The sequence below is a fragment of the Mastomys coucha genome, unplaced genomic scaffold (genome assembly GCF_008632895.1).
Source record: "Mastomys coucha isolate ucsf_1 unplaced genomic scaffold, UCSF_Mcou_1 pScaffold11, whole genome shotgun sequence".
NCBI lineage: Eukaryota > Metazoa > Chordata > Mammalia > Rodentia > Muridae > Mastomys > Mastomys coucha.
Genome location: NW_022196893.1, coordinates 32,027,252 through 32,037,304, shown reverse-complemented (window position 1 = coordinate 32,037,304; position 10,053 = coordinate 32,027,252). Strand labels below are relative to the sequence as shown.

Sequence of the window (10,053 nt, the reverse complement as noted above, 5' to 3'; positions counted from 1 at the left end):
GTGTATACCATAACCTCTGCATCACTGTGTATACTATAACCTCTGTCTCACTGTGTATACTATAACCTAATATAGTATACTGTGTATAGTATAAGAGGCTGGAGCAGAGTTAGGATGTCTGAGTTCCTGCCCTAATCCCCCAATTGTGGAGGAGTAGGGTAATCTAGGAATATTATCAGTCTTTCCTGTTATGAGAAACAGTCTTTGTTTTGGTTTGGTTTGTTGTTTCTATTAAAGATAACTTTAAGCCACCCCATGCCATCTTGTGACACGCCCATTTGCTCAAGCCTTACACATCCCCAAACTTCATCTTGCCCTTCTCCTCAACCAATTGCCAGACTGTGAAGACAAGCTCCTATGGATGGGGTGAGACATGTCAGCATTGGGATAAAAGACCATCCATCGAAGCCACGGGTTGCTGCCTGACTCTTGGTGTAGCTTACTTTTAAGTGAGTCCAGTTGTGTGGCACTCAAATTGTCCTCTTCAAACATTGTGGCTTGGTCTCTCCAGTTAGTGTACTTAAAGGGTTGTTCCTGCTCTGGCACTGCCTGACAGAACATCAGTTTCTTGGACACTAAAGAGTTTCTGAGTCAGGTGTGGTAGCACACACCTGTCATCTCAGTTATGGGAGGTGAGGTAGGATTGCCTGAGTTCCAGGCCAGCCTGGGCTACAGGTGGGGCCCTGTCTCAAGCACACAGTAAGAAAGACAAGAGTGTCTTAGAAGGTTACAGTCAGGGCACTCAGCTGCAGTTCTGAGAAGTCCTGGGAGTGACAGGGTCTCAGCCTTCTGCTAATGACACTCTGGCTGCCTTTTCTGTCCTCTCCCAGCATCTCAGCAAGACCAAGATTCTCTGGACTCGCTGTTCTCGCCTATTCTATATGAAGTCCTTCCATTTTCTCAGACCACCACCAAAGCTAATATCCACTCCCTAACCACCCACTGCTTGAAAAGCTTGTATCCATCTCTCTTTTTTTCCCCCAAAGATTTTATTTATTTCATGTATATGAGTATACTGTAGCTGTCCTCAGACACACCAGAAGAGGGCATCAGATCCCATTACAGATGGTTGTAATCTCTATAGGCCCACCCCAGTTTGCATAATCTGTGACTAAAGTCATACTGTGTCCATATAATGCACCATGCTTTGCCTAGAAAGGCCTGCTCTCCCCTCCTCTCCTTCTTAGCGCATTATGAATGGCACTCCTTTCCTGAGGGCCCCATCTCTCCAGTCTTTCTCCCCTTCAAATCCACATCTGGATTCTGCTCACCTTCTGCACTCTGTCCCCACAATTCCCAGGCTTAGACCCAGTTAAGCTGCAATCCAGGCTGAGACAAGGTCCCCCAGCACCAATACCCTGCAGCTGGCCGGGCAGTGGTGACACATGCCTTTAATCCCAGCATTTGGGAGGCAGAGGCAGGCATATTTCTAAGTTCGAGGCCAGCCTGTTCTACAGAGTGAGTTCCAGGACAGCCACGGCTATACAGAGAAACCATCTCGAAAAACCAGAAAAACAAAAAACAAACAAACAAACAAAAAAATACCCTGCAGCTGGTTGGTGATTTCTGGTCCATTAAATGTCCTCACTGGGTGGAACCCGGTCTTTTGTGTCTCCTCATTTTTTAGTGCCGTTCAGGTTTTGGAGTCAATGGGTCACAGCCCACATTCAAAGACCCTGTTCAAGGGGGCCATTCTTTCGCTACTGCAAGGGCAGCATTTCCAAGATTGTCTTAGAGTGTGTGTGTGCACCAAAGTCCACCCTGAACAACCTGTTCTCGGCCAACTTCTCAGAACAGCCTAGCTGCCTTCCCAGCCTCAGAGGCCTCTGTGGACCCGAGCCTGTTGCCCAGTCGTCTTCCCAGGGAGCTGGGGAGTGATGGGGTCCCAGTTGTCCCTCGTTGAAGCTGGACAGTGATGGGGTTCCAGGGAGTTGGGCAGCAATGGGGCCCCAGTAAGACTACTGGGGAGCTAAACAATGATGGGATCCCAGTGGTCCTCCCAGGGAGCTGGACAGTGATGGGGTCCCAGTGCTTCTCCCAGGAAGTTGGACAGCAATGGGGCCCCAGTAGTCTTCCCCGGGAGCTGGGCAGTGAGGGGGCCCCAATAGTCTTCCCGGGGAGCTGAACAATGATGGAGTCCCAGTGGTCTCCCTGGGGAGATGGTCAGTGGTGGGCTGCAGTGGTCCTCTCGGGAAGCTGGGTAGTGATGGGGTTCCAATGGTCCTCGAGAGGTGGCATTGGATGGTCCAGGCTGACCACACCCCAGCAGGCTGCAGGCAGGGTGTGAAGGCCCGCCCTCCGAGCCTCACGCAAGGCATGCTGGGAGGACGCACTTCCTCTCAGGGGCCTCTAGAAACCACAGGACCAGGCTGCGCCCCCGCAGCCGGCAGGATGGCAGAGGGCAAGGCGGGCGGAGCGGCTGGCCTCTTCGCCAAGCAGATGCAGAAGAAGTTCAGCAGGGCCCAGGAGAAGGTAGGCAGCCTGGCCTCACCAGGGGCCTGGGCCTGGGCAGAGGAGAAAGGGTCCTGCTGCCTCAGAACGGGCGGGGAGTGGGTGTCATGAACACTGGCCGACGTGGGAGAGAAGGGAGCAGCAGAGGAGACAGCTGTTTCACTGGAGCCTTCTACAACCCTCAGCCTGATCCAGAAAAGGCGACAGGAAGGAACGAATGGTGGTGGTCAACTTTGTCACAGATTTTGTCCTAGCGATGAGGCAAGGGTGGTGTCTCTCAGGTGATGAATGAGTTGGAGAACACTTGTCCCCAAAGGAAGAGACAGCGGCTGCGGTGGCAGTGAGTCGCCTCACTTAATTTGATTTGGGAATTCACGGAGGACCAGGACAATCTGTACAGTGTTCCACGCTGAGTGTTGTCTACGGAGGCAGGTGGATAGAAAACTCAAGGCGTCCTAGGCTATATACTGAATTTAAGACCAGCCTGAGCTACAAGATACTCTTATCTTGGGGTGAGCGGGGAGCTCGTCTGTCCAGTAGCCAGGCCCTGTTTCTTAGATCTTTCCTTCTGCCTTGATGGTGATCCAAAGCCTCCTTCCTTGGAGCCACCTGTTATTAAATTGACGCCCATAATCTATCTGCCAGTCCATCCAGATTATGGGCGCACGCCTTTAATCCTAGCACTCAGGAGGCAGAGGCAGGTAGATTTCTGTGAGCTCCAGATCAGCCTGGTTTACACAGTGACTTCCAGGACAGCCTAGACTACATAGAGAGATCCTGTCACAAAAAAATTAGAAAAAAGAAAAGAAATCACACAGTTTATTTTATTTGCTTGGTTAGTTTTTTGTTCTTTTGTTTTTGTTTTTATTTTGTTTTGTTTTGAGGTAAGGTCTTACCATGTTGACTGGACTGGTCTTGAATTCAAGGTGATCCTCCAACTGGGTTCGTAGGTAATGGACCCCATTCTTATCACTCTTCACATGTTTTTGAGACAGTTTCTTTTACCCCCAGACTCACTTTGACCTTGAATTTCTGGTCTCCCTGTCTCTCTAGCTTCTGGGTCACAGATGTGTGCTATCACATCTCTCAGATGCTGAAGGCTGCACCTTGCTTCTTGTGAGCAAACCAAGCACACTGCCAACTGACTCCATCCCAGCCCTTTCCCTACACATTTAAGAGACATTTTGATGTTACTGATCCAGGGTATTCCTTTGCCTAGCCACTGTCTACTTATACTCTAGTAGAAAAGGTGGTGTGGGAAGAGGCATGGGCTAAGAGGGGGGGATTCACAGTCTTTGAAGTAGTAAAGTACACAGCACACTTAACAATGGGAAGATTTGTATTCTCTTGTAAAGGAGGTGCAGTGGTCATTGGAGAAGATTAAGGGCACCCAGCTCTCCCACATGGGGTTGACATTACTGATGGGATGCAGTCCTTGGTATTAAAGGATCACAGTCAAGAGAGGGGTTCTGTATACTTCTGTCTTTTAAGGTCTTGTGAAAGGTGAGAGGAAAATAAAAGTTGTGTGGGCAGCCTTTGTTACTTTGAGTACTTGAACTTTGCCTCTCTGGAGGCTAAATAGACATCTGATAGATCTGAACGCAGTGCTTATGGGAAGGTCTAGCTATAAATAGGGGGATGGGACAGGGACCTCACCTAGAGAGAAGCTACACTGTGACTGAAGAAACACAAGGCAAGCAACAGCAACCCCGAACTTGATGTATCAAGGGCTGGCAGCTATGGCTCAGTGTTGCAGCATGGACCTAGTGCAGGCAATCCTGGGTACCACAAAAAAGCACCATTTTAAATGAAAGCCCTGGCGTATCAGTTGCTTTTTGCCTGTCTTCCTCTGGCCTGTTGTCAACATGAGTCATCTAACTTCTTTGTCTTCTTTAAGGCTTGACTTCAAAACTTGCCATAAATGTTCTTGGCTTCCGGTCTCATCTAGAAAATGAGAGGACTCTGAACTTCAGAGTATCTGCAGAGTAGAAACAGCCACACAGGTAGCAGCGCAGTGTTCTTCCCATCCTGGACCCTCTCTCCGTCCTCGGAGAGAGGTGCGGACTCAAGTCCGCCTAAGGAACTCAGGTTAATGCAGAGAGCAAATAGGTTGTGCATGAGACTGGGTGTTTGGGAGTTCGGGGCTGGCCCAGGCAGACACTGACTTAAAGGAAAAATGGGCTGGGTAGAAGAGCTGGAGTCCTTGAGTTTGGGAAGTTACAGAGAGCAAGACAGTGTTCCAGTGAAGAAGGGTTTCTGGGCTGGTGAGGGGCACTTGCCCAAATTCAGGTTTTTCCCAGGCGACTGTTCCTGATGAGCCACTCCACCTCCATGGGCCCCAGTCCCTGCAGAGCCTCTGTGCAGGAGGTGATTGGAGGGGGATCCCTTTATACCGGCTCACCCTCCTCCTAAGCGGGAAGGTCTGCTGACCGTGAAGCACTAGAGGAATGACCTCTGGTTCTGTTTTCCAGTTCCCACCGAATGCGGCCTGAGCCATATTTTTACAATACCACATACATCCTCATGTTGGACCGATTGCTTTCCTATATGTGATTTCTCTCTGGCAGACTGCTCCATTCTCCCCCCCCCAGCAAGGGCGTGTCTTTTTTTTTTTTTTAAATCACTCCTATGTTGTTGTTCTCTCTGTTAACATTCATTCAACTTACATCCCCAAGAGTTCAATTTGTCAAATATTTGCAATAGATTCTTTTGTTCAGGGGGCGGAGCTAGTCCCAGAGGGAACTAAGAAATGAATAAGCTCTTGTCTGCCGGAAGCTCAGAATCCACTGTTTGTCTAAGATACGCTCATCTGTGGGAATGCAGGACAGAAGATTGGGTGGAAGGCTTTCTAGCTCTGGCTGACTTTGAAATGGGAACTGCGTGTGGTCTGTAGTTCCTCCACCAAGCTTGAGAGCACCTCCCAGCTGAGGAAGGTTAGTGTGGGCATGGCCTGAGCCTGACGATCACTTTAGGGTGAACAGTGAGAAATGCAGCTGGAGCAAGAAGGTGAGAGAGGAGCCTGGAAGAATGCCCGCCCAGGGCCTGTTAGGGAGAGCCTCCAGGTGGTGTGTGTGTCTGCACGCACTCCTCATGGCGCAGCCTGTTAGGGAGAGCCTCTGTTACCGGCGACTTCCTTCATAGCCACTTTAGAGTCATTACACCGAGACAAGGTGCCATAAACTACACATTATCTTTTAGTGTCTGCTTCCTGCTCAGTTGACATCATCAACTAAACACAGTAGGGGCTAGGGAGGCCTTGGGGAGGGGCTGTAACCATCAAGTAAATACGCTGTGGATTTTTTTGAAGGTGTATCCCTCCCACTCTATAGAAAGGTTAGAAGAATGAGCTGGTTAGCCTTGGAACCTATTCATGCAGAGTTACATTCACTTGCTATCCCTTGCTTTGCTCTCCAAGTGTCTGAATTCTAATTAGTCAGCTGCCAGGCCAGGCTGATTAGGGCAGAATTCTCAGGCAGGATTGTGGGAATTGTGTTGTGAGCTTTCATTGAAAATTGATCAAAAAGGAGAATTTAGCCAGGTGTAGTGGCTTAACACCTGTAATCGCAGCTCTCAACAAGCTGAAACTGAAGGGTCATTGCAAATTTGAGGTTAGCCTGGACTACAAAGTTAAGCCTGTCTCAAACATACAAATTTATTCTTTCAGCAGACATCTGTTGCATATATACACATCTTGTTCCTTTGAGGGTCTAAGAACAAACACCTCCAGTGTGAAATGTGACCTGGCATAGTCACCCATTGCTATGGCAACAAGTGATTTGGGGAGCTGAAAGATGGTAGATATTTCCAAGTTACCTTTTTCACCGTCTGTCTAGGAAGAGTTGATGTTGGGCCTATTGCTACTCCACCCTGACCTTGCCAGATCTCATCTGACCTTGTAAGCTAAGCAGGGTCGGCCTGGTTAGTACTTGGATGGGAGAAATGGTGCTGTGTGTGTTTAAATGTGATGTTGGGAGGATTCTCAACATAGCCTACAGACCCCAGGAAGCCCTGTAGCTGTGAGCCTTTCGACCCTAAGTGCCCGAGGTATTGACTCTAAATTGAGTTTTCTCTCTTACCACCCTGCCCTTCCCCTGCCCCCCACCTAAGAAACATAAGTGGGCATAGGAAGGGAGGAGTCGAGAAAAGGAAGTAAGAGCTGCCTACCGCGAACAAGGTGGTTTTGCAACTTTCTGGGGAAGAACCCTGTTTGTTGGGGGCAGAGGGGGGAAGGGTGGAGCAGGGAGGATGGGGATTGCACATCTAGGGAGGAGTGAGGAGTGAGGTGAAGTTAGAGACTGACAAAGACAGACCTGGCCGAAGGGAGAAGCAGCACCTGTGACTTATAGGCAAGGAAGCAAAAGCAGCTGGGTCTCCATGAGTTCAAGGCCAGCTTGGTCTACAGAGTGAATTTCAGGACAGACAGAGCCATGTACTGAGCAAGACACAGCAGGCAGCTAGAGAAAGCAACAGAGAAAATACAGAGTCTCTGATTTCTCAATAGCTTTAAGACAGAAGTACCTTTCAGTATGTATGTATGCATGTATGCATGTATGTATGTATGTGTATGAATGTGTGTATGCATGTATGCGTGTATGTATATATGCATGTATGTATGTATATATGTATGCATGTATGTATGTATATGAATGTGTGTATGTATATATGTATGTGTGTATGTATGTGTGTATGTATGTATGTGTGTATGAATGTATGTAGTATGTGTGTAGTATGTGTGTGTATGTGTGTGTGTGTGTGTGTGTGTGTGTGTGTGTGTGTGTAGTCCTGGACAGAAATACCTTATAGCTAGTCAGCAGAAAGGCCAAGGTATGCGTTAATGTGTGGTCACAGAAGCCTTGATCGTAATCACAGAGAGCCTGAGCTGACACAGGCATTGCCCTGCTCCTCTCCCATGAGGCTGCAGACACTTGTGTTCACACAGAGAGGTCCTCTGCACAGGTCTCCTCACACTAGCATGTGATCCGGATTCCTTCATAATGAGATTCCACGACCCGTGATGCGCCCTGAAGGAGCCACACCACACCCGCCCTGAAGGCTGCACTGGGGCTGTGCACACCCTGCTTTGCTCACTGGGTTGTTGGTCAGGCCTCCTCTCCACACTTGCTCACTCTTTATACCCCTGATCCAGGCCCGGCCCATGCACCGCCTCCTTCCTATTAAACTGACTAAGTGGCCTTTGCTGGAGTCTGAGCTTTAATAAAGTATCTAAGGAGGAGACAGAGACAGATAAGCACAGAGAGTAAGACAGCAATGAGCAAGCAGTTAGGAGTGAGTGAACTTCATAGACGGATGGAGTAGATAGAGATTAGAGTAAGAAGGTACCGAGTTTGAACTAGTGTGTGTCCACTTACATTCCTCTTCTACTTGCACAGCAGACAAAATAGAGAGGTCACAAGGGAATTCCAGAAAGGGAATGGAGTCTGTAACAATTAATAGCCATTAACAGTGGGGCTTATTCACTAAAACTAAACTATAGAGGACAAATGTGGGAGCTGCAGCTTAAGGAAGAGTCGAAGCAGCAGGCCTGCCTCCTTGCTAGAGTGTCCAGTGGGAATTCAGCTGGTACCCAATAGAGACTGTTACATGGTGGACACATCGGGGGTCTAATAACAGAGGCAGGCAGATGAAGAATTGTTAGAGACATTGAAGCAGCATGATCAAGATCTACAGCAGCGAAGGAAGAAACAACCTGACCTGGGGCTGTGGCAATGAGTCCAGAAAGAATGAGGTGGCTTCCAGAGGGGGCGTGGTGGGTTGAGTAAAGGAGACTTAGAAATTGAAAGCAGCACTTACTGTCCATCCTGCCTGAGCCTAGGGAGTTGATGGCACCTCTTCCCCAGGTGCACGGGCTTGCGTGTGTGCACACACACACACACACACACCACATTACACACACACACAAACACACATATACACATAACATGCCATATAATACATACACATACACACACAACACACCCACACATATACATACAACACACCACATCACACATACACATACACACACAACATACCATATCACACATACACACACAACACACCACATTACACACACACATACACACATACACACACTCAAACACACAAATACACGCAACATGCCACATCACACACACACACAACACACCCACACATACACACACACACACCACATCACACACACACAAACACACATATACACACAACACACCCACACATACACACACACCACATCACACATACACATACACACACAACATACCATATCACACATACACACACAACACACCACATCACACATACACACATACCACACGACTTTACAAACACACATACACACATATATACACAAACATACACACACATACACACAAACATACCCACACAAACACACACAAACACACACATAGAAACACAGGTTCACACACACACCACATCACACATGTGCAGGGTGTGTGCATGTATATATACATGCCACATCACGTATGCGAAAGTCAGAGGTCACCTTGGGAATTAGTTCTCTCCTTCCACCACGTGGGTTCCAAGGATCCACCTGAGATCAACCTCAGGCTCCATGCACGAGCCTTCACCCGGAGCATCTCAGCCCCCCAACCTTGTCTTCCGCGCTCACAGCTGGGTGGCCCTCTGAGAGCAGACACTGGGGCTTTCCTGGGTTTGGCCCCGGCTCTGCAACTAGGGTGGTGGTGAGCACTCTGGTTTCTTAGCGGATGATAGATAGACACGGTACAATCCATTTCCAGCTGGGCTTGGAGAACATCGTATCCAAGTTTCTTAAGGTTTTCCACAAGGGATTCCTGCTCACTGCACACAGAGAGGGACCTGTGACAATGCCTAGAGGAGGGGTGTGTCATTCAAGCAGAGCGGCCTGGCTCATGCTTTACCTTAAATCCGTGCATATTTTCTCAGTAACCATAGCTCCATGCAATGCCCTCCTCTAGTCCCCTTCAAAAATCCCTTTAAGAGCTCAGTGGTGGCCCGAACCATTATTCCCAGCAGAGACAGGCAGAGCTCTGAGTTCGAGGCCATTCTGGTCTACAGTGAGTTCCAGGACAGACAGGGCTACACAGAGAAACTCTACCTTAAAAACAGACAGACAGACAGACAGACAGACAAACGTCGCTTTAAGGCTGAAGGTGCAGTTGAGTGGGAGAGTATGTGCTTAGGTTGTGCAGGGCTCTGAGTTCAACCCTGCCGGAAACCAAACACAGGAAGCACATTCTTCAAGTTATGAGATTCAAGGGGGAGGGGAAGATGGGGGGGAGACTGTGAATGAGAATGAGCAGATAGAGCAGCCAGCATATCCCTAGGTACCCCAGTTTGAAAAGAATCATGAAACATGGGTTTTGTTAGCAACCTGTTACCTTCCTGACTCTGGTGAGCCCGCGGGAGCCCACCCAAGACCACCAGATCCAAGACTCAAGTATAGCATGCTTTCTGTCTTCTTTTCCCAGGTTCTGCAGAAATTGGGGAAAACTGTAGAAACCAAAGATGAACGATTTGAACAAAGTGCCAGCAACTTCTACCAACAGCAGGTGACCTGGAGGGTGGGGGAGAAGTATGGAGGGGCTATGGGTGGGGGAGGTG

General features: G+C 48.7%; 1 protein-coding gene across 1 annotated transcript in view; it reads left to right on the top strand.

Moving 5' to 3' along the window:
- Positions 1 to 2,317: 2,317 nt before the first annotated feature.
- The window catches only part of Bin2 (bridging integrator 2), a 31,464-nt gene continuing 23,728 nt past the window's right edge, over positions 2,318 to 10,053 (top strand). The window contains exons 1-2 of the mRNA XM_031356061.1: positions 2,318 to 2,472; positions 9,921 to 10,001. Of these exons, the coding sequence (XP_031211921.1) occupies positions 2,392 to 2,472; positions 9,921 to 10,001 (162 nt within the window). The 5' untranslated portion in view covers positions 2,318 to 2,391. The remainder of the gene's footprint in view (positions 2,473 to 9,920; positions 10,002 to 10,053) is intronic.